The sequence below is a fragment of the Denticeps clupeoides genome, chromosome 20, assembly GCF_900700375.1.
Source record: "Denticeps clupeoides chromosome 20, fDenClu1.1, whole genome shotgun sequence".
Lineage (NCBI taxonomy): Eukaryota > Metazoa > Chordata > Actinopteri > Clupeiformes > Denticipitidae > Denticeps > Denticeps clupeoides.
The window spans coordinates 6,957,610-6,982,410 of record NC_041726.1 but is presented as its reverse complement, the minus strand read 5'-3'; the positions used below and the strand labels follow the sequence as shown (position 1 = coordinate 6,982,410).

General features: G+C 43.4%; 1 protein-coding gene across 2 annotated transcripts in view; it reads right to left on the bottom strand.

The window, feature by feature from the left end:
• Positions 1 to 24,801, bottom strand: part of thsd7aa (thrombospondin, type I, domain containing 7Aa) — a 94,559-nt gene that overhangs the window by 42,745 nt on the left and 27,013 nt on the right. For both annotated transcript variants that reach the window (XR_003743335.1, XM_028964150.1), the window contains exons 2-4: positions 10,425 to 11,340; positions 5,564 to 5,812; positions 633 to 814 (exon numbers count right to left, since the gene is read on the bottom strand). Coding sequence is in view for 1 of the 2 variants with exons in the window: in XM_028964150.1 (XP_028819983.1) it covers positions 633 to 814; positions 5,564 to 5,812; positions 10,425 to 11,340 (1,347 nt within the window). In the remaining variant the exon portion in view is untranslated. The remainder of the gene's footprint in view (positions 1 to 632; positions 815 to 5,563; positions 5,813 to 10,424; positions 11,341 to 24,801) is intronic.

Below are 24,801 nucleotides of genomic sequence, written 5' to 3'. Positions count from 1 at the left end.
CCAGATGGTTGGGGAGTTTCTGCGAGGAACCAGTTCTAGTGACTGCCACTACACCGCCATCTCCACCCCGTGCATCAAGGGTATCTGTATATTTTTCATATTCATCCCTTATCGTGCTTTGCCTTCTTTATCCTCATTATCATATTTAAATTATTCCAATTCTGGTTCTCTCAAATTCGCTCGTATCCTGATTGGCGTATTCATACCCCCTGCAATGTTATATGTAATTTATGCTGTTAAACACACACACACACACACACACAAAGCTGTCATTGAGTTCACCAGAGCACAAGCTGAGTACGCACATATCTGAGCTCAGTTTTAAATTTGCCTGTCAAAACCCCTTCCTCTTCTAAAGGGCATAAATACAAAGTGACATTCCTTCCGACCTCGGCGTAAGAGCATGGCAAGCGTGGCCTCACGTGCATGTAAACGCTCCATGTGCCTCTATCGGCACACCAAAATTGCATTTTGTTTTATGTATATAAATGTATATGGCGGCCTGTTGCTGGGTAAAAATTATGGCACAGACCCCCGATGGCAGAGTGACTCAAAGAAATTAGCCGTGACACATGCAGGACACCAGGAAGTAGGCCACACGCGGAGAGGATGCTGGGAAAGGGTTACGGCACCTTCGCGGCTCTTCAGAGAGCTGAGGTTGGAGGGAGACTCGGCGCTGGCCTGGACGCAGTACACCTCCCTGCCCTGGATCCCGCCCCCGCAGAGGCCCGTCTGGTTACCGCGGCGACGGTCCTGCTGACTCAGGAGCGTGTCCACCCTGCACTCGGTCCACTCCGTGGCCCTCCAGTTGTACCTGACACAGAGAAGAGGAAACAATCATTTATATCATATCATTTTTTTATACATCTATAAGGTAAAAAGAATTAGAGTTTTACACCATGTAATACACCAGTAAAAACAAGTAAGAACAGAAAAACAAGCAACCAAGAGCTCAGCAAACACCAGATCGGATACTGATTATGAAAAAAAAGTTTTTACAAGCATTGTATCATTACAGAATTTTGTAATTTCTATATTTCTTTAAAACCCTCGAATATAATTTAAATTTGAGATCAGAAAAGAAACGCTACGAGATCACAGATCTTCACACAGCACATACAACCATATTCAATACAGTTTTCCCTCAAACAAACCATTTTTTTACCATGAATTTCCATTTTTTCTGGCTAACAGGGTAGCAGGGTGGATGCCATCTTGTACTGACATTTTAGTTAATGATTTAGGGCGAATATTTCCTCTGAATCCCTACAAATATGGACCCCCCAGGGTTAGACATCAGGTTTAGCTAACATTGCATGTGGACTGAATTAAAAAAATTATTTTGAAGGAGAAAATGAGGGATGACTATTGAAATTTTTTATTTTTTTTTGTGAAAGAGTCACAGAGCAATTTAGCCCCTAACAGGATTTGAAATCTAGTCAGGTGTCCGTTAATGGCAGTACAGAGAACAGGAGAATGAAAAAAATAAACTGTTTTTATCTCCCCGCTTTTGATATTTCGTGTTCTGCAGAACTGCATGTGTTTTCCATCGTAATAATCCATCCGCCCCTGGGGAGCTCCGTCTGCAGCGCGGAAGACTCTGATTAGATTATTACTGTGGAGTAATCTCTCGTTCGCATAAAAAAAGAGTCATTAAGTCGTGAAAACACACGCCAACAATATGAGATTTTTGGTGTTTCATATGCTGCTGTTTTTTCCATCATCCATCCATCCATCAATGCATCTTCGAAACACACTCAAGCTTTATTTAAATTTTTTTACAGCATTTATCAGACGCCCTTATCCAGAGCGACTTACAATCAGTAGTTACAGGGACAGTCCCACCCTGGAGCAACTTAGGGTTAAGTGTCTTGCTCAGGGACACAATGGTAGTAAGGGGGATTCGAACCCGGGTCTTCTGGTTCATAGGCGAGTGTGTTACCCACTAGGCTACTACCACCACCGCTTTATGGTCCACTGCAGGATGAACACAAAATAAGCACACAATCAGTATATTCTATAATGGTGTGATTTATTTATTTACTAAATTAGGCTTTTTTAATGTAGGAGATGACAAAAGTTAAAAGTAGAGCAGTTTGAAGCCCTCTCTGTGCTCTTGACCTTTGATCACCCATTTATCCATGTACCTCATTGATTCTAAGCCTGGGGTCTTGCTGCAGGTTGTGTGTGTGTGTGTGTGTGTGTGTGTGTATAATCATTTGTATGCATGTAAAAAGTCCCATGCAATGTCCATGCATGGGAATTGGGGAACAAATGATCTCCACCAATCACAGTTCAGCTGTGGTCCTTTGTTTGCACCAGCTGAGGTGTGAACAAATATGACGAGGTATGGGGGGTAAATAACAACGTTGTTAGGTGTGAAGTGCCTCTCCGCGCCCGTCCCCTCCTCCAAAAACAGGCCACTGGAGCTCTAATGGAATTCATCGGAGGCCGCAAATGAAGGCGTTCCATATTCATGAAGCCGAGAGGACCTCGCAGTCGCCACGGAAACGCTTTGCGCCAACGAGGCCCTTGGGACCGACGCCTTTGAGCCAGTGCGACTGTGGGTCCTCTGAAAGAGGGATGGCTTCAATCCGTGGGACACAAGATAAAGCCGGAAGCTGCCACGCCTCTCCAACCCCTCACCGTCACCGAGTAAAACCTGCTGATTTCTTCTTTATTTTCCTCTTAAACCAATAAGACCCTCCAGGCCTCGCTGTGCAAGGATTAACATAGTATATCGTCAGCACAGCCCCAACAGACAGGAGCGGCGCATCGGAACGCTCATCACCTCACTCAACAGCATCATTTACTGGGGCAGCTGTACAGCCCTGCTGAGGGAAGCAGGGAGATGAAAGGGTGTCGGCCGCATGACGGGGGTGAGGTGCAATAAAAGAGAAAGAGTGGAAGTGATGCAGGAAGGAAAAAAGGGAGGAAGGCTGAAAGCAACTGAATTGCTCATTTTCTTATAGAAGCAGCCCATGAATAATAATACAAATTCTTATACTATTGCGATTACTACTACTAATAATAAGCAAAGTAATGCTAAACTAGTTACATCATTTATTGGATTCTGCCGGTCAATAGGATAATATAATGGGTAGATTTATCACATGGATTTCCACCAAAATAATTTGATCATGTGAGAACAGCATGTTTAATTTGAATTCAGTGACAAACTATGTATGATCAGGAGGGGGTATTCCGGGCCGGAGTTTCTTTGTCTTGAGTATCCACAGACTCTCTGCAACCATTTCATCCATGGATGTTTACTGCCCTCAGCATCTCGGTTCATAGTGGCGTGACTGAAACACAGCTACTGCTGCATTTGTATTTACGTGCACAAGGCGATGACGTGAGTGGGACATTGTATTATCCACAATAGTGGCGAAAAGAATAGCTCAATGTTAGTGGAGATTCCTTGTTCAATGGAGAGTCGAGTCGAGTAACACATCCCTGCATCACTTCCACTCTTTCCACCCTGCACTGTCACTTTTTACTTTCCTGCCATCAGGCGAGAGACTCAGGACAATTCACACACGCACATCACGATTCAGAAACAGTTTCTACCCCAGTGCCACCAGGTTATACAACATATAGTAGGCACTGCACTGTCACTTAAATTATGCACAATCACTTTCTTATGCAACTTACTATTTATTGCTGCTGCACTTTGTTTTCCATGTCTTCTATGTATCATGTTCTATGTTCTGTCTACGTGGGAGAGGTTTTCAAGTAAGAATTTCATTGTGCTCTGTACGCTGTACTTTGTACATATGACAATAAACTTCAACCTCAACCTTACATCCCTGACCGTACCTGAGAGAAATCGATGGCTGGAAGAAAGACCCAGAGAGTATGCATTTAATGTTACTTTAATATTTGTGTGTGGGCTAATATCTATTTGTTTACAGAAAAAGGTTTTGAACACCATGGAAATTGAGTTTGCAATCCCTCAATCTATTACAGCAGTTTTATATTTTGAAATGTGTTTAGCCAACTAAGCTTTTTGAATTCATTTCGCTTAATTTTTCTCTGCTGACACTTGGCCATGGAATCCAGTTCACCTTTCCCTAAAAATGGTGCTTTTGTCCTGGGCAAGGTTACCTTATAATATTATACATTAAGTATGTTTTAGAGTCCATCATTTTTACTTTAACTTTAACTTGAGTAAAAAGTTCAATGAATACTTCAACTTTTACTAGAGTCTTTTTAAACACAGATATCTTAAACACATGTGGAACCAATGTCCAGTATTTAAATAAGTAAATCCAATGTTGTTTTTTTAGTGTGTATTATAATTTTGTGATACTATACTATCCTATAGTCATGCTTTACTGTATTCTGATTAAATATACTATACTGTATTAAAGGTGAGTTATACTATACTACACTTTACTACATTATGTGGATGAAAGTAATAATATAGTGGATACTGTGACGAATGTAAACTAAAAAATTTTAAGGGCATATATTTGCCTAGAGCCTTATGGGAGAAGACTACCTCATCAGCGGCTCCACCCAAGCTGGTCAGCACAACAGAGCACAAAAGAAAAACAAAAAAACTAATCTCACTTGCCCCCGCCTGGCAACATGGTCCAGAAGAGAACAAACAAGTTAACACTCAGTACACAAGACACAAGTAGTACACAAGCATCTTCAGCCTGGACAAATGACAACTGACCAGATCAGCGCTGACAACTGGCCAAACCCGGTTCCACGAGCGGCTGGACCAAGTCGGTCTCCCCAAAAAGGCGCCTAATCATGTATTATCAGGACAGCTCATAGCAAAAAAAATGTATATCACAATTTCTTTAGTTTTAGATAAAGAGGATGCGCATGTGGTATTTATTAACTTTATATTATTAATTCACTCCCTGGGCACAAATTCATTTCTAAATCACTCATAATTGTGCAAGAAACACAAAGTTCTTATCATGATATCTAGATTTCTTCTGGTCTCTCTATTCAGTGGAGCTGGACAGATTTCTCTCCCATTTCACATTTGCCAGTTGACTGGGCTATTGATCTACTCTGAATCAACTTAAAATTAATCTAGGGAAGCGGGGCAGTTAACTTGGACATATTTCTGGTAGGTTTTCCACACCAATGACCAAAATGCAGCATGGAGGATTGGTCCGATTTTAGACAGAATGGTCTCTTTTTATTTAGTTCTAACAATTCTTGACTACAACCCTTTATGGAGCAAAACCTTTTTTGATACCTTTATGGATGCTAATCTGAGACTAAATCCCCTCTGAACCATCAGCACCACAAACAGCTCCCGATGTTAACACAGTAACTACACAGAACAAAGTGATCATGTGGTACCCAGGGCTCTGTGGCTGTTAGATCAGCCTGTTCCAGACTAAAATGTAAAGAGAGGAAAAAAACTGAACAAAATAACCCAGCAACACAGCAAACATGGAAGTGCATTCCAGTTTTTAAGGTAGAATTAGTCTAGATTTAGGTTTAATCTGGGTTTTTCAGTTCTAAAATGCAATTCTATGCACCGTGGCAAACCGGCATGATATGAGAGTATAAGGGTGGTGGCTGGACTTACACGGCGCAGGGTGGGACTCCGCCTCCCTGGGCGGTGCACGGCTCGCTCTCCTCCAGCTCGGGGCACTCTGTGCCCCCACCCACGGGGAACTGCTGCACGGTGCGGGTGCGAGTCCGCTGGCCCTTCGGCCCATTCAGGTCGTAGCAGTCCTTGGAGCAGGCGGACCAGTCGGACCAATCGCTCACCTCGCAGTCCTTGGTGATGACGCAAGCCTGGAAGGTCACGGGCAGGGACTCCTGGGAGCACAGGCTGTGAGGAAGGAAGGAAATCAGATGATTGTGGAATTCAGGGACATGCCTAATGTTGGACTGTCCTCGTAAAGTGACAGTATGGCACAAATGAACTCTGAGGGAATGTAGCTTTATTCAGTTGACCTCAGATTCCATGTTTCACCAGACTGTCCCATTAAGAGGGGATTTGGGCCCAGATTAGGCTTCATCTGTTTTTTTAGAAACAGAAAAACAATGGAGCGCAACTGTCTTTATCTTCAGAGTTAAACAACACAAATTGAATTTATTTATGAATTTATATTTTCTACATATTTTCATGAAATATCCCTGCAGGAATAAAGCAGATGCTAATAAACTAATAAAAGCAACAGTGATGCACGATATGAGCCAGTAACATGTGCCAGATCCTGTACTCATGCAGCACGTAGTCGACTGTTATTTCAATCTTTAGCCCATTTCGCATTGCAATCGACAGCCGATGAGCCGGAGGTCGGCTGCATAGTTCAATTAATCATTTAAGCAAACAGCACATAAGAGGCTTATCTTCATCAAATCACACAAACCACAAACAGGAAATTAACTCCTTTCTATTTGCTACAAGGACAGCTTCTGTTCGGTTGTGTGCCTCTATCAGATGTTGACTTCCTGTCGTGAGCTGCTTTCTTTTTTCCCAACGTTGTCACCGTGTGAACACAATTCTATTATACCATTCACCAATTTCATAGAATGGTTTTCTCCACTGAGAGAACATTCTAAAGTAAACAAACCATTATTATATCAACTATTAATGTGCAAATTATTTTTTCAATATATCAATCAGACATGTTATATGACTGCTTATCAATTCTTTCATGGAGTAATAGTTTTTGGAGACCATAGAAGTGGATATAACATCAATACGACCTGTTTACACAGACTCATTTGCGCCATCACATTCAGGCACAGCCACCTAGTGGTGCTTCCTTATATGACACTGAATAGCATTTATCAGGTCAGTGGTGGTCTAGCAGTAGCAGTTAAGTGGACTCGAAACCAAAGGGCTGTAGGTTTAAATCCTGAACCTTGATCATGGCATCGTCCCCACACATTGCTGCCAAGGTGCCTTTCATGGCTGCCCTTTGCTCACTGAGGGTGATGGGTTAAAAGCAGAGGACAAATTTCATTGACCTATTATTAGCTGTGTATTATAAAGACAAAAACAATCAATTTCCCTTTATAAAAAAACAGAAGACATTAAATTATTTAAATATAGAATATGTTATATTGATTTTTTTATTAAGTCAATCTTAATAGCACAATAGCCTCAAAAGTACTCAAAACATATAAACCCAGCAGAGTAAATACCCACATGACTGCTGCAGCGGTGAAAGCTCAAGTGGCCCAACAACCAACAAAGCCTATTAACAAACCAAATGGGTTTTAGAGAGTTGGGTAAACTTACAAAACGCATTAAAACGTGTGCTGTAAACACATATTGGAAAGCTGAAAACAAGCTCAATACACCCTTGAATTTGAATCTGTTAATTGTAAAATGGTTGCTCAAGTGTCACAGACCATCAAGGGCCTGTTTTGTCAATCAAACAGCACAGATAATTGGCTGAAAGCAGGAAGTCTTTGACGACAGGGTGGATAATTTTGCACTGAAGCGCAACTTCCTGAGGAAGCATGTTAGTGGGCTATTACTGGCTTTTCTACCAACGCCTTCTACTGGTTTGAAGTTTGAGTTTTATGGCTTTTGACTATGAAAAACTACCCAAGCTTCCATGATCTAGGAGATTGGGGTTCTGAAACAACCTTGTAATGTCAGTGTGTGTTCTTGTCGAGGTAGATCGATTCTTTAAGGCGAGAAGTGTGGGACTCTGCAAACTTTTTTGTTTTCATTTATTTTTTTAAATGAACATTAATATTTGACTACGTTTCTCAAATGTGTTTTCCCTCTCATCTAGTTTGGCCAATATTATTAACTTCACTTCCTTTCACTAGCTGTCCATAATTCAATTGACAACTGTAGTGAAAAGGGGCGTTGGTGAACTCGGCTGAAAGTAATTTTCCCTGCTTTTGAGGCGTGTGGTGAGGAATGATTAGGGACGCGCTGCTCTCGCCAGGACCCTGAAGGGCACGCAGGTGGCAGGATTTGGTCCCACTGAGCCTTAATTAAACCCAATTGGAGAAAATCAGTCGCTTGACTGGTGTGGCGTCCTCCACGCTTTATTAAAACCAGCCTCATGCACACAATACATAAAGGTCTTAAGCCGCTGAAAAAAAGCATTCATGCATTTATGTGATTTTGCTATCGACGGCATAAATGTAATTGAGTGCCGTACAGTCTATGATATAAATAGACTTTTTTCATGAAGCTGAACTATGTCTATTCGGACTTTATTTGAGGTGGGACAGCTATAATTAAATAGACTAACAGTGTCAAAAGTGATTGGCATGTTGTAATTCCACATCATTAAATGACAGCCAACAGTGATAACACTTAAAGCAGCGGAAATAGAGGCAAGGGGAGAGGCAAGGGGAGAAAGCCATTTTTTATTAAAATAGACAACAGACTGATCCTGTGAACCTTTGAAAGATGTTATCGCTTTTTGCCTGGCTGCTTGATCGAATGGGAAAAAGTCCTTGGTTGATGAATTCAGTTTTGGAAGGAGGATAATGATAATAAAAGCAAACTGTCCAATCTCTTGGTCAATTTGCTTTCACTGATGGATATGTATAAATAAGTATAACAAGGATTTTTTTTTTAATGCAAAATGAGAGATGTGCACATTGCGTTACTATAGGCTAAGAATTTTTATTAATTTTTAAAACTCAAAATGTATTTACTTACCTACACTCAAAAATTATTTGTTGGGTTAACTTAATTTAATTGAATTGAGTATATGTACTGTTGTTTCATACATAGTTTGTCAAAATGATTGTTATTATTTTTTATAATAAATACTAATAAAGCATTGAACACATATTGCATTGGCTAGGGAGAACGGTGTTCTACTTCCTGACATTTCTGGAAGCGACAGAACACCATCAATATTTCAAAACTAAAGAACTAAAAACAAGCCATGTGGTTAATATTTATAGCCTGAAGGACTCGGACTTCCAGGGTTTGTCATGAGTGACACTTTTTGCACTTCTGCCAAAATGTACAGTGAATGCTGCCTGCATGCAAAAAAAAAAAAAAAATTGGTGGTAAAAATCTCATGCTGTCATATCTCTGTAGAATTTAATGTAATATTTAAATTTTAATACAAAGTATTATTTCTATTTTATATCCATTTGCCTCATTTTATATTCTGTTTAAACAAATTATTCTGAGCTACACTACTCATTTAAAATTCAAGTGCCCATTAGTGAATCGAGCATCTCTTAATATGTGTTTAATGTGTAAAAATGACCATGTGCAGTGTGGACTGTAATTTAACACATAGAATACCAGGTTCTTTGATTGCTGGCTTGCATCATCATGGCTCAATTCTGCACATGTGATGGGACAGCTATCCTCTCCCTGGGCCTAAAACAGACATCACTGTCACTGCCATTGTCACACGGGGACTTGCATATTCACACAGTAAGACAAGTGTGAAAATGAGAGAGAGGAGTTGTGGTGGGAAGGGAATTGATAGAGAGTGAAGTTATTGTTTTAACATCTATACAATACCTCAAATAGAAGATCTGCTTTTAGATTTCTACATTATGTTTTTTTTCTCATTTCATTTTGTAAGTGCATTTTTCTTCTAAATCCTCCTCCATGGCACACGGCACTGCTTGTTCTACAGCTGATTCGTGGGAATAAAGAGGCTCATGACTCACATTGTTTGTTCTTCAAAGTCAAAGGTGTGTTTTTCTGCAGTCTGATGTAGTATATTGAAGACTACAGATTAATTCAATCTTGACTTGAGTTTGAGACTATACTTTTTCTTAAGAGAGAATCATTCCTGCTCTTCACCAACTCTCTCAATGTTCTGTGCATGTGCTGTCACTTGTATATATGAACTGTACCTTTGCAAATATCAATGAGCAAAATTTGAAAAAACAACACTGGTCAAATATGAAGTTCCCCATGGCTCAATACCAAGACCTTTACTGTTAATAAAATTTGCCACTTGGACAGATATGTCAGAAAAATATAAAAATACAAGAAAGTGAAAGTAAAGTGATTCTCATTGTGAAACACTGCAGCACAGCACACGGAGACACAACAAAATGTATCCTCTGCATTTAACCATCACCCTTAGTGAGCAGTGGGCAGCCTTGAAGCCGTGCGGTGTGTGGCGATGGTTCCATGCTCAGCGGCACCTTGGCATGTTGGAAATTGAGTCTGCAACCTTCCAATTACTGGTCTGCTTCTTTACCCACTAAACAACCACTGCCTATATTGCACGCTTGGAATTACTCCTTCTTGGGGTTTCTTCAGTTTTTGTCTATATGAGGGGATTGTTTTTTGGACGTTTTGGAATTATTGGGTTACAAATCAATTTATTTACATTTAAATATATTCATTATGTTAATAAATATCATATAAATACATTTTGTTAACACATAAACTACCAACTATTGAGTAAAAGTTTCTCAGTCTAAAAATGCCACCAGCATTATTAAAATTCACTAATTCCTTGTAGTAAACTGACCTGAGAGCTGCAGTGTTTCCGTTCTTGTGCACACACATCACTTCCCGGGTCTGGAATCCCACCTGTAAATCTGAGAATTTTCCACCCTGACGGTTCTGCCTATTACGTGTTCTCTTTTTCTTGATGAGCTCTCGAGTTTCCGGGTCCTTCACCCTGCCCTTCTCTTTCACCCTCTCACGGACCTTCTCCTTGTTCTTGCGCTTCTTGGCCTGGCGGTCTTGCCGTGCCTTTCGATCTTGTCGGTCTTTGCGCTGCTTCCGTTCTTTGCGGTCTGGCTTGGCCTGTCGAGTTTGTCGAAGTAGGGGAAGGGAACATGGACCCCAAGGGCCAACTTTCAGGCTGTAGAGACTCTCTTCTCCCTCGCAAGGACCGGGCTGACAGGTCTGGAACTCGGTCAGGTTTGGGCAAGCAGAGCCTCCAAAAAGAGGTGGGGCCAGCACCGAACGCACCCGGTTCTGCAGCCCTATTCCACAGGTTTTTGAACAGTATGTCCATGAGGAGAACTCCGAGACAACACAGTCCCTTGGACACGGGATGAGGCAGGCTTGCTCCTGGCGTGGCTTGGGTTCGAAATACTCGCAGATGGCATCTTCGGCGGGCGCACCATCGGCCTTCTGCACGCATCCCACCTCGCGCGTCTGGATGCCCTCCTCCCCGCGGGTACAGACGGCCGGTCGCTGGACACCAGGGTTCCGCATTGAGATGGGCACACACTGGTTCCAGGCGCCGAGCTGCCAGTCATACAGCTCCTTGTGCCAGTCGCAAACACGGAAGCAGCTCTGCTGGTTGTCGGGCCGCTCCGCCTGTGGGCAGTTGGTGTGCAGTGTGGTCCAGCCCTCAGAGTGGGCGCACCACACCGCCCGACTCTGGCTGCCCCCCAGCCCACACTCACTGCCCATACACCTGCCCCAAGGCCCTGCAAGAGAAGCAGAAAGAGATAAGAATTCCAGCTCTGAAGAACAAACAGCCATTAAAAGCTGTCAGTCCAAGGAGGCTGATCATTTATTTTCATCTTCATGCTGCCAGTCAAACAAATCCTAGAAATAAAGCTAATGTATGTTAAGAGGCTTCATTTCACTGTCGACTGCATCCATTACCGATCAGATGCCCGGTAAAAAAAAAAAAAGCCAATTGCACTCCTTTTTTGGATGGGGAGCGTATGGCGCGGGTGGGTGTAGCACTTAAGGAATTAAGAGAGGAGACGAGAGGGAGGGGTGGAAGGCAGACGAAGCCTGAATCAATAGTCTTGCGTTCCTTGCAACCTTATAATTCAAAGCACCCCAGGGAGTGTCAGCATTCAGCGTAGCGTAGCGTAGCACCACGCAAGTTTGCGCAAACAGTCTAATTGGGCTTGCTAAAAGGTAACAGTTACGGCTAGCGAAGGTTAGCACAGAAAAGAGAGACGACACGAGCTCTGATGTCTGATTCTAGAAAGTGGGTCATATTCGACAGATTCTTTCCAAAAAAAAAAGTAGAATTTTCTCTCCTACTTGCCTCCTCCGGTAGGTACAAATGGGAATTTAGTCAGAGCAAAGAAGCAGCTACATGTTCAGCGCCAGGATACAAATCTTGCGTCGATTCACAGCTTTCCCTTTGCAAACAAAACACACGCGGGTTCTCCTCCTGGCTGTGTTAACAGTGATGATCTTTTTTGCTAGATTTTCCCAGCCTTTCGCCATCCCCTAGCCTTGAGCCTGAGGTTAAAGACCATGCAGAGCAAGAAAAGGAAGTGTTCAAAAAGTGACACCAATCTCTAGGCCCCGTCGCACGCCGTCAACGGTGCAGATATGCTTCAGACACGAGCATCGGTGGGGTTATTTTCCGGCTGCAGGGAGGACAAGAGTGGTTTTAAGCCGCACTTTATGGCTCGACTCGATAAAGGCGAGGACTGCGGCGATGAAAATGTCAACGGAAGGAGCAGCAGGCGGAATTAGCCCAGAGCCGAATCCTCGGCGGTGTGATCGATACAGATCAATGGGACTCGGGCGAAACTGGCCGAGTTTCGTCACGAGCTCGGACCTCAAGCTGACAAACAGGCACGACTGATTTGAGTATGACCCAGCGGAGGGAAGGGCATTATGCATGCACAGCTCTGAAGCGTCAGCGCTCATTTGTCTCCAAAAGTCTTGAGAAATGAGATAGTTTACTCATTATGCGCTTGAGCAGGCTGATGCTCCCCCACCGGAAAAAAAAAAAAACGCACGACGGCACACAGTCTTTAGCCGGGCTCGATCATCTGAGCGGCATGATGTGTTTATAGCGGGAAGACATTAGCCAATCCCGCGGGAGGCCCGAGCCGCCGACTTGAAGGCTCAGCCTGCAGGTGTTCGTTGTAATTTATGAGGGTATTGTGGGGTGTCACGCTTATTCACTTGTGAGGGGAACACTGTGAAGAAAAAAGAAAAAAGGGAGGGGATGTCAAAATTGGCAACACACCCGCAAACTATTTTCCAAAGCCACGGGGAGGGAAGAACCGGCCGAGGGACCAGCTGAAAGGGGCTGGTTTCCATATTTATCCCACCCATGCCCCAACTGCGCCACCATTCAGAGAGTAAAAAGGAAAAGGAAGGAAGGACGGTGAGGGTGGAAGGATGGGAGGAAGACAAATGAGGTGCTTTCCCAGTACTGTTTAATTTCCACACAGTTAAACAGTAACTGTATGGACTCTAAATAGGACAGGGTTAAGGATAAAGAGTTAAGGGTAAAGGATAAAAGGGTTAAGGATAAAGAGAGGCTAGAAGAAAGAGAGATAAATGGCCAAAACTGAGAAACTGAGCTAAACGAAAATTGCAGACATGGAATAAGAAGAGCTGGGTGTCGAATGAACCTGGCCACTCTGACTGTAATTGGCCACTTTGTAGGATCCCATGGATCCACAGCCTCAGGCTCTGTGAGCAGTTATTATGGAAGCCGTATGCTCCATGCATAAATCCGTCCATCCATCCCGCAGTCTGCCAACAGCCATTGCCTGGCCTCACTCAACCACACAGCTTCAGCACCCACACACACATATAGCTGTCTCCTCACCACCAGTTCCACAACGACACGAGAAGGAGGTGGGCAGGGATTTCGGAGGCGAAGGCTGATGGCACACGGGCTACGATTCCATTTCTCTGTAACTCACTCACACTCCATTCCACTTCTTCCAAGGCAGGAGCCCATCTCGTGTCGGGACATGAAAAAAAAGATGACCATAATGCTTTCTTTGAGATTAAACCTAGTCGTCCTATAAAATTTGTCATAAAAAACAAAATAGTTCACTCTCACATAAAGTTGCTCCCTTTAATTCTAATCTAAGAACATTTAGCCAATGTGCATGTAAAAAATAGCCTAATAGCACTTATTACTATGAAGTTCTTATTCACATAGTTTTTTTTTACTTTTTTATACAGCAGTATATAACAGTTTAAGGTTGTTCTAACTAACTAACTAGCTAACTAACTATCCCATACACACACATATAAATGTGGTCTAATGTATTCTTTCTGATGCAATAAAACATGCATTTAACGGAACCAAAGTAAAAATGTTTAAAGGTCCCCTATTATGAAAACTGTTCTCTTTCTGAAATTCAGCCTTGGTGCAGAATTAAATCTTTACATCCAATCACCGAGCACATTGTATGCATTGTACATTTTTCAAGCCATGACTGTTGGTGGAGTTACTCTTAACGGGGAAATTCTCTGGGCGGACAAAGCATGAGAAATGGGAGGTAACCTTTCCCCTTATGACGACATTAGGGGACAAATTCCAGATCCAACCATCTGATCTGCCGCTCTCTGACCAAAGCCATTTCTAGTCTCTGCAGAAAAGACCATAGACCGGCTAGGAGAACTCGTATTAATGTTAAATAATCTCTCAAAGTAAAATGTTCATAATAGGGGATATTTAAACATTATAAAATCATATTCCAATCGCTACTACATTATATAATGTTTATTATATAAAGTTTATTTTACCCAGTTAAGTACTAAAGATAGGACACCATCAGTGATCACAAGAAGCTGTTTTTCTTGCCCTCTTTTTGGTGTCATCAGCAAATCAATGGAACCTTTCCTTATTTATTGTCCCTAATGAAAAGCACCTCCTAAAAGACCCGCACAAATCAATAGATGCTGTAGGGGGGGTAGAAAATAAATTACGTATTTTTGATGAGACTTGGGAGAAGGGCTGTTACGACCGTTGCTCACAGATAAGATTATGTGGCCTGGTTAGCAGCTGTCTAAAGCACGAGGAAGAGGTGATAGCTGCCACAAGGGATGGAAATGGGAAAAAATAAAAACCAGATAAGGTGGAGGGCTAGTGGGAAAGGAGGAGGCTTATCGTCTCTCCGGCGAGCTGTGCGAAAAATGATTTCCCCGATGATAATGGGATTTCTACCGTCCCCACGTTGCTGTGCCTGTCCCCTGGTGTTTCCTCTCCCACGGTGCAGTGTGGCTGATTGGCGTTGGCATTTAACGGCGAAAATGGAAGCCAGTGTGGGATTTGCCGTCCAGCCGGCTAACCCTAAATCGTGGAATGGTTCATGCATTGGCCCAAATCAGAATCAGATCGGAGAAAAGCGGAAAAGGTCAGGAACGACTGCCGGATTACGGTTATGATGAAATTACAGGGGCCGCAGCTGCCATTCTGCAAAGTGCTACAATGTTTTCCATCAAGAAGAAAAAAGATAAGGACAGAATGGCTGAAATCGAGCGATTTTCTCAGCTGGAGAATTGTACCCTTTGAACGTTGGTTAGCGAAAGTGCAAAGCACTGCTGAAGTCAGGCCCTCCGTGTGGGCAGACAGCGGCACCGACATGCCAACCAAGCCCCCGCAGCCTTCCCAGCCTGAGCTAACACAGCTACAGCTCGCCATTCGCTGCCAGCCTCCCACTGCTGGGCCTGTTTAATGTATATGCACGTGCAATGATGCAAACGGCATGAAATGGAAGCTCTGCCATTCTCCTCGTCAACTCCCAGGATGAGGTCGACTCCCCAATTTGTCGTTTTTGACTGAAGGAAGGCACACTGCTGCCACAGCCGCAGCCGCCTTTGTTGTGTCTGCGAGTGACTTTGCGGAGACCGAATGCGGCGCACTGACCCACGCCGAGCCCGTGTCCTTTTGATTTGTGGACCGAGAGATCAAACGGATGAGGGAGAGGAGACCAAAAATAAAACATAAGAACCGCTGCCCCGTTGTCTTTGTCTGGAGGTCACCACAGGTAGACGGGCTGGCTGATAGCCCAGTTACAGGCCTGGCTCGTGCCGCAGTGTGACGTCTTGACTTTTCCATCCCCAGAAAACAGTCATTTCATGTGGACGCATGTCAATTTCCGTCTGCTACAGGAGGACAAATGCACTTTCAAAATGCGTATAGAAAGTGGAAATAGACTCTTTATAGTGCGTACGCCTTCCTTTCCATTTTTTTCCTCAAGTGAGTTATTTTTCCTTAATAACATAAGGGGTTCGGGGGATGTCTATTGAAGGCTTGGTTAAAACCCATTGAGATGCTCTCTTTGTGATTTTTGGGCTATACAAAAAATAAATGTTATTTTTGCTACTGATTTTATATTGTATATTCAGTGTAGTATAAAGAAATTATTGTTCTTTTATAGCATGCAAAGCACAACACTGTTACATGGTGGGATGCACATATTGGGATTCAGTTGTATACAGAAATTAGAATGTTCTGGAGCTACTGGTATTTTCCAAGTCAGTATAATATTCTGAGCATCACTGTATTTTTTAAACACTCCATGCAATATACTATGCTCAAAGTTCAAAGCGGTACGTATTTGTATTATATCGAGAGGTGAGTACCAAATGTATGTTACATTTTGTCAAATTTGGTTTTGGTTTAAAAAAATATTTTTTGAATTTTTTTTTAAAACAATAAAATAATTTAAAAAATTGATCAAGTGCTTTCATTTCATGTGTGGTTCTCAATTTGGCCCAAAATGTCACAAAATGGATCTCACCCCTTGAAATAGTGTCTCGGCAGGTTTACAAATGCAACATGAGACAAATACAAAAGTCTGACAAGTATGACATATAAGAAATAACTTGGTTGTAACCTGGGGGCTTGTCCTCGAGCTCTGGAGGTGTCCATGTTTTGGGTGTATTGTGTAGAAACAGAGAGAGAGTGGGATGAAACTCTTCCTTTACTGTTGTTTGCTGTTTGTGAGACCACACAAGACTCGCTTGGTTTCAGTCCTGCTGATCTTATTTTTGGACACTGGATTCAGAGACCGCTAAAGGTGTTACATGAACACTGGGACCGCATATACTGGTCCTTATGATATTGATTGGAAGCTTAGCGACACTGATTATGTGATTCGTACTCCTGAAAGAAGAAGGAAGACGCAAGTATGTCATGTAAATATGTTTAAATCATATGTGTGAAAGGAATCGCTGATTAAGAATGTTGTACCAATGGCATGTGTGTCTGTCACATCTTCTCAGTATTCTCCTGAGGAGTATGATCTAAGCCTAGGTGGAGTGCCTATGTCAGGTGCCCAACTTCAGAACTCAGAACTCCTACAAGACTTGAGACCGCTATTATCAGGCTTGGCAGACGATCGAGCAAAAGAGGTACGGGAGTTGAAACATTCATTTCCTGCCTTATTTTCTGACATTCCTTCTCGTTCCAGAGTGCTGACTCAAGGCATCAATGTGGGAGACCCTCCACATTTACATTTACAGCATTTATCAGACGCCCTTATCCAGAGCGACTTACAATCAGTAAGGGACAGGGACAGTCTCCCTGGAGCAATTTAGGGTTAAGTGTCTTGCTCAGGGACACAATGGTAGTAAGTGGGATTCGAACCCGGGTCTTCTGGTTCATAGGCGAGTGTGTTACCCACTAGGCTACTACCACCCTCCACCAATTAGGCAACATGCTTATCCTACCAAGAGCGCTGTGATGCAGCCTGAAGTCGATTATTTGGTTAGCCGTGGGCTTGCCATGCCCAGTGAGAGTGTGTGGAGTTCTCCATGCGTACTAGTTCCTAAGACGGACAGTACATTTACATTATCAGCAGGTGAATGCAGTTACGAAGGGCTACTGGCAGGTGCTGCTAACACCCAGAGCATTGTTATGTAGCAAACCCATATTGATGCGGCAGATTTTCAGAAACCTTTTAAACTCGAGGTAGATGCAAGTGCCACTGGAGCTGGTGCAGTATTATTGCAGGAGGATGCCGAAGGAATTTATCACCCCATCTGCTACTTTTCTAAAACATCAGCTACATTACAGCACTATTGAGAAGGAGACAGCACTACCTCTGGCACTTCAATATTTTGCGGTTTACATTGGGTCTACTATTCCTGTTGTCGTGTTGAAAGATCATAACCCTCTAGTGTTTCTTTCCAGGATGAGGATCACTAACCAACGCATCCTTCACTGGTCCTTGTACTTGCAGGGGTTTGCCTTAGAGACCCGTTACAAGAGAGGGCTGGACAATGTTTTGGCGGATGCCTTGTCACGTGCTTATTCGTGCTGTCTGCTGGGCGGAGACTGGGATTATGGTTCCGCCCACCGATTCCCTCGTCATATGGCAGCCAATCAACACACCGAACATGAGTACTTAAGGACCACTCCAACCACCAGTCGCGGCTCGTTGTTGTGGAGCCAGAGGAGGAAGAGGCGAGAGGAGAGTTTGGAGTGTTGTAGAGTTGCAGAGTTGGAGATAAGCCTTTGTTGTGTGGTAGAGTGGTTAGTGTTGTTAGTTGTGGCTTTGTTGTGTATCTGTATAGTTTCTCCTTTCATGATGTGTTGTCCTCCTGTGGATTGTTGTGTAGTTGTTGTGTATAACACTTTAGGTTTGGTTGGTTGTTCACCGCTCACTGTAAATAAAAGCACATTATTTCACTTGGGTCTGGTATCTGTGTAATCCCACCCCTCATTTGTTGTCATGTTTCCCAACCCCTGGACAGGGACGTGACACCTGATAAACTTAAGGTCATTTTTGTGTGTATACAATGAGAGAGGCTGGGTGAGCTGTAAAAAATCTGGATCAAGCTTCACATAATTCTGCATTTGTATTACTGCAGTACGCGAAATAAAAGCGAGGCTGTTGGTGCACCTTTTTCACTCTTGACCCGAAATGACTGATTTAAAACTTGGAGACTTAACAGTTTTAGCAGCATATTGTGTTATAGATGGTTTTAGCTGGTATGACCTGTGTGGAATTAAAGCACTGCCTAGTCAAACTAGCTGGTTTAACCAGTTTCATGTTTTTAGGAACAGCTCCATACCGTTTTTTTTTTTTCACCTTCAGCATTTAATTGGATGCAAATCTTTAATTAGACAAGCAAAAAGACAAAACAATTACGATTTCCCGCCTCCTTTTAGCAAAGTGACTAATAATTAACACCCACAGCAGCGCTGGCTCTTTTTGTCAAGGGGCGCAGAATGAATAATAGAGCAGGAACGCAATGCTGACAACCGCGGATGCGGAGGTGTGAAAACGAGAGAAGATGCGATGTTGTTTTCCGATCTGATGCAGTCTGGCCTGTGCGTGAATCCGTTGGCATGCATGTTTCATGAGTGCTGTCGGGGTCCGCGGTGGCGGGGATGGGGCATTACATGGCTCATTTGGGATGTCGTGCCGATTTAAACGCAGATTTTGAAACCGACTTTTTTATTAATCCAAAAAAAGGAGAAGTGAGCAGGCAATCGATAGAGTCACGCCTTTGAGGACTTTGAGTGCTTTTGATTTCTCAAAAACTTCTATAAACCAATAGAATTTTTTTTTCCTCATTCTGGATTATGTGAACTGACCTCCTGCCACTCCGTCATATGCAGAAAGCAGTGCGTGCAGTCATGCAAAAATGCACCCAGAAGACAAACAACAGTATGATTTTACTGCCAAGACTGCTTATAATATTTAAAGTACACTGCAGATGGATTTGATATGGCTTCATTCTCACGCACACATTTTTATGAGGACCCAGGATGATAAATATGTATTAAATCCCTGTTTTGTGTGTGTGTGTGTGTGCGTGTTTGTGTGTGTGTTTACGTTTAAATGTTTATTGTGTGTGTGGTTTTCACATTTTCCAGTACCCATCAAGCAATTTTGCCCAAAACATCATATTTAAAACACACCAATCTGGCAACAGTGACGGCAAGGTCCTTTCCCCCTTGGTTTTCTTCACTCACAATGACACATGCAGATGGTCTATCATCACTTGTCACCATGCATCTTTCTATCGCTATGTCCCTCTGTCTCCTCACTCCATATGGCAGATGGTAAAGGTAGAGAGTGAAAGCAAGGATCCTCACCATCAACACACGGGCACTGCAGCAGATTGGTCACATGTATAAATTATGTGTGCTGGGAGACAAGGGGATAAATAGCATTGGCTGTAGTGTGTCGCCAACAGACATGCACATTTAACCCTTTACACATTCATTATTCATCGGGTATCCAGGGTCTGTGTGTAAAACAGCAGCATTTTTTTTCCTGTGAGGGGTGTTCATGTGACGGTGACTTTATTAGAGATGCGTACTGTGTAGGGCCTTATGTTTATGTGCGTACAGTACAGTCAAGCCGTTGGACAGTTTGTGCTCAGCATCTACACAAGCACCTGTGGTCAGTTGCCGCTGCCAGGATCATCCTCTACCCAGACACTCAGTGGTGGCCCAGCACTAGTATGGAATTAGCGTGTTGGATTTATTACAACATGTGAGTCTAGTGAAAAGAGACCCCAAAACACACAGCACATAGCTCCAGTTGACATGTACTGGACAGGACAGCTGACTGAGCATCTCAGACATTTCTACCTGCTGTCAGAAAGTGAAAGACAGCGAGAGGGATGGATCTGATCTGTGGTTTTACATCACTGTACTCACACTCACTTGTTTCTATGTTTTATGAGGTCCCTTGATGATAAATGTGTATTATAAATAACTAAAAACCTGGGAGAATTGAAAAAAAAAAAGAATAGAATAGAATAGTCTTGATTTTTGCTGTTGACAATGAAAATGAGTCCGGTAGCTCTTCTTTTTGGTAGAATAATAGGTGAAATCTTGTAAATATAAAAAAACTGCATATTACATACAGTGGTGGCCTAGCGGGTAAGGAAATGGACCCGTAATCTGACGGTTGCCAAATCCCTAACCACCACTGCTCCAAGGCTGTGGCACCCTGGTGGTTCGGGGATTCGAACCGGCAACCTTCTGATCACTGGTCCTTTTCTTTACCCGCTATCCCACCACTGTCACCTTGCCCCAGTCCAGCTGTTGAGCCACACAAAGAACCATGACCTTTCACTCCATCAGTGATGGTCCTACATCGACATTATGGCTGTGACTCTCCCACAAATATTCACACATATACACTCACAGTGCTGGTGGCCAAGCGGGTAAAGAAGCGGACTCATAACGGAAGCATTGTTCAAATCCCTAAGCGCCAAGGTGCCACTGAGGTCCCCTCGATCGAAGCATCGTCCCCACACTGCTCCCCGGGCGCCTATCATGGCTGCCCTCTGCTCAGTAAGGGTGATGGTTAAATGCAGAGGACACGTTTCGTTGTGTCACTGTGTGCTGTGCTGCAGTGTATCACGATGACAAAAACAATCACTTTCACATACCCTGAGAACACTATAATTAATCTAAATAATCCTACAACAATCCAAATGTCCCCCTCTTGAGATGCCTTTATTTGTGCAACATTAAAGACAAGCGTCCACGTGGCCCTCAAATCACCTGGGGGGGACCAGCCAAGACGTGAGCGGACTATCAAGCCCCTTTCAGAGCGCTGCATGCTGGGAAAAAGGTGTTCTGTCAGGCAAGCATCTTCCCATTGTTCCCGGCCGGAACAGGGCGCCGACTGTACACGACACACAATGGAGCCGGCGCCGAAATCTGGAAGGGTGGGACAAAGGGCCGTCTGACAGCAACACAAAGAGGCCGATGTTCACCACGATCACGGGGCAAAACCCCACCCTCAAAACACGCCTCAAAATGAAGATTTTTTAATTCATTTTAAAAAAAGACATTCGACACACAAGGCTTTTATTCTGCTGTGAATGAAACAGCGAGCAGCTCATAATGTGGTTAAACACTAATTATGCACCTTCCCAAGGTGAAAACAATCATCTGCTCGCGCAGTAAGGTTACGCTCCCTGATTTACAATCGCCAGAAGGCCGGCCGCCTGCGGGGGAAATACGGCGGGAGAAAATCTATTAAATGGGCCGGGACGCAGCGTGGAACTTCGCTCTGTGCGCTTATGGGTGGCGTGGGCCGTGATTCACCATCAGGCAGAATGTGAATGCCCATCATGCCCTGCACCGACCCGGCGCTGAGGCTGATGGGAGAGGACTCCTCCGAGGGAAATGCGGGGCCCAGCGGGATGCAGAGGACAGTGCGGCCAACGCTCCGGAAAGCCAACCCCTCAGAAAACAGGAGTTACTCGGCAAGGGGGGCGGGGCTTATGTGACTGGGAATGGCCGCAAAAAGATGGAGAGGGGCAGAGAGAGTAAACAACACAGCAAAAAGGATTAAGGGAGGGAAGGGGAACAGGAAGCGGCTCAGATAGGACTGTACTATGCCAGGGGTCATGCGAGCCCCCGGGGGCGGTAATTCACAGCGGTCGCGGCGGGTGAAGGCGTGTTTACAGGCTCTAAATTGGCAGGCTAATAACCACCCGAGTAGATGCTCTAACTGGCTTCTATTATGGCCTACCAGAGTGATATGCTTTATTTGTCAAATACTCAAGTACAACTGAATGCCTTGAACTGATTAAAATAAGTAAATCAAAAATAATCGATTAAAAAATGGGGATAGGGACACAACTTATCACGTCAAGTTAAATATAGTATATCAGTGCATCGCAAACAAGTAGGAAAAGTATATATTTACATGTAAAGTGATTTTTTTTGTTGCTTTTTATGTTGAATGATTACTGTTGATGGCTCACGAACGCCGGAAATCCAGTTTCCTATTATGACAATCAACCAAACATTGAATACACAATACAGAAATGTATCTTCAGTCAATACCTGCTTAATACATTCTTTTTTAAATTAAATAATTTTCTGACTCGTGGTATCTCTTCTGAATTTATACTATTGTTCGTACACAACAAAATGTGTATGACATGGGCATCCTGGCTTGTCTGGGACATACCGAAATAGGGGCAGCTCCATGCGCACCTGCAAGAAAGTGTCCCTCATTTGGGGTTGAACACAGGTCGTTCATGACACGGGTAAAAACTACTGGACTGGACACGGCAAGTGTACATTTATACAAGTAATTACAGATGATGATCATCAAGTTAATCAGGGAAGCACTAAGCATAGCAAAAACATGAAACTCCGGTCAGGAAAACGCGGGAGTACCGAGAAATGTCCAGGATCATGAAGTTTATTATTAATCATTATGTAAAAAAAATCATTAATCCTGTCCTATTTTTGTATTCATCATTGTGTGTGTCTTTCATCTGTGTGTGTGTGTGTTTGTCAGAAAAGCCTAGCATGGTAATGCAGATGATGAGTATACGCCACAGATGGATGACATCCTACCCACATTTCAGCAATAAATACCACCGCTGGGGTTAAACCCAGGGGTCAACTGGCCTGGATCCTAGAATGACCGTTCTCTCTGCATTCCGAGAGGGAGGATCTCTCTCAAATAGAGGAGGCTTAAACCAAGGGCTGGAGACTAATCACCATCTACTGGTTACTGATGCCGAAACACAAGCCTGGCTGCAGGTTTCAGGGGTCGGAGGTCAACGCTGTACAGGAAGCAAAATCAATACAAAGCAATCAATGCCATGCAGAAAAATGCTCAGCTGATTGCATTACCGGAATGGGAAGACCTCTATATCCAATAGTAATAGAATCTAATAATGCACGTGTGTGTGAGGACGAACTGGACAGATTGAGGAAGATCTTGCAGAAATGGAGGAAAACCAGAAAGCGATTTTTCAAAAAGTGAAAGAATGAAAGTGAAGTGATTGTCATTGTGATATACTGCAGCACAGCACGCGGTGCACGCAATGAAATCTGTCCTGTGCTTTTAACAATCACCCTTGGTGAGTAGTGGGCAGCCATGACAGGCACTCGGGTGTGTAGGCACGGTACCTCATGGCACCTTGGCGGATCAGGATTCGAACCGGCAACCTTCCGATTACGGGGCCGCTTCCTTAACAGCTAGGCCACCACTGGCCCCAAAGATCAACAAGGTGCAAAAAGGAGAGAAAGAACACGTTTTCTTTTGTTTCTATACAAAAGGAGTGCTCATGGAAATGCCTCCGGTTTAAAAGCATACATGGGAATTGTGTTTTTTTGTGGGGTTTTTTTAGGAGCGGATAAAACACAGAGGATTTTAGTAGAGTGGAAAAAACATTCCTGTTGTCAAGTTTGGGAAGTTGTTCAGTGGTCTTATCAAAACGCTACAGGCAATGAATGGACATGGGGGAAGAAATCCACTTATTGTCAAATAGGCGGGAGGGAGGTAGGGTTGGAGTAAAGAAAAAAAGAATAAAGAAAATCATGTTCTTCACACCCCTTCAATCCATCTTAAGAGTGTGTTTAAAGGGGAGCTTCTATGATGGCGGCAAAAATCTTTTAACAGCCCGCTTATAAACTGTGCTGTGACAACTAGGGGTGTACTCAACTTGTACTCAACTTGCGATTCAACAGTATTTACAGATTAAAATGTTGTAAACAGTAATGCAGTAATAAATAGAATTGTCATTTTTCCCGCCTAATATTTGCTCTGACTTATACAGTTTAGATTAATATAAAATAAACTGGCATATTTCATACAGGCCATGAATGCAACTGACGCTCGTGGATTATTACTCAAATATGAACTTGAGATCAGTATCTGGGCAGGGCTCCACATCTATGCCAACTGTGTCTGTGGCGTTGATCCCCGGAGGGTTAAGCGGTTAACCCGAACTGGCAGTGATTTTATTGCGCCCAGCCAAAGGATCTCTGGAAAGTGTCACGAAAACTATGCCATTCTTGGGCTACTGAGGCTACTGTTATATGCATATATAACAGTATATGAGGTAAGGGGCGTCGGCTGGTGATAAAAAATGAAGTCTGGAGGAAAGTGGCTGCAAATATTCCATGGTTCAGAATACACATACAGTTGCAAACTGTGATGCAAATTTAAAATGAATGAGGCATCATGCTGGTTTGAACGTCTGATGTCAACTGCGTCAGTCACTCTAGTATCCCTAGTTCTAGCTCATTGTCAGTGGAACGAATGTAAAGGACTGACCAGATGTCACTCAACCTCTGTCAGAGGGAGAGTCGTGTTTGTGGTATCCGTACAAGGACAGATGTCTGCTCCAGTAACTTTCGCAGTGCACACAATGAAATCTGTCCTGTGCTTTTAACAATAACCAAAGGGCAAACACCCTTTGACCCTTAACCC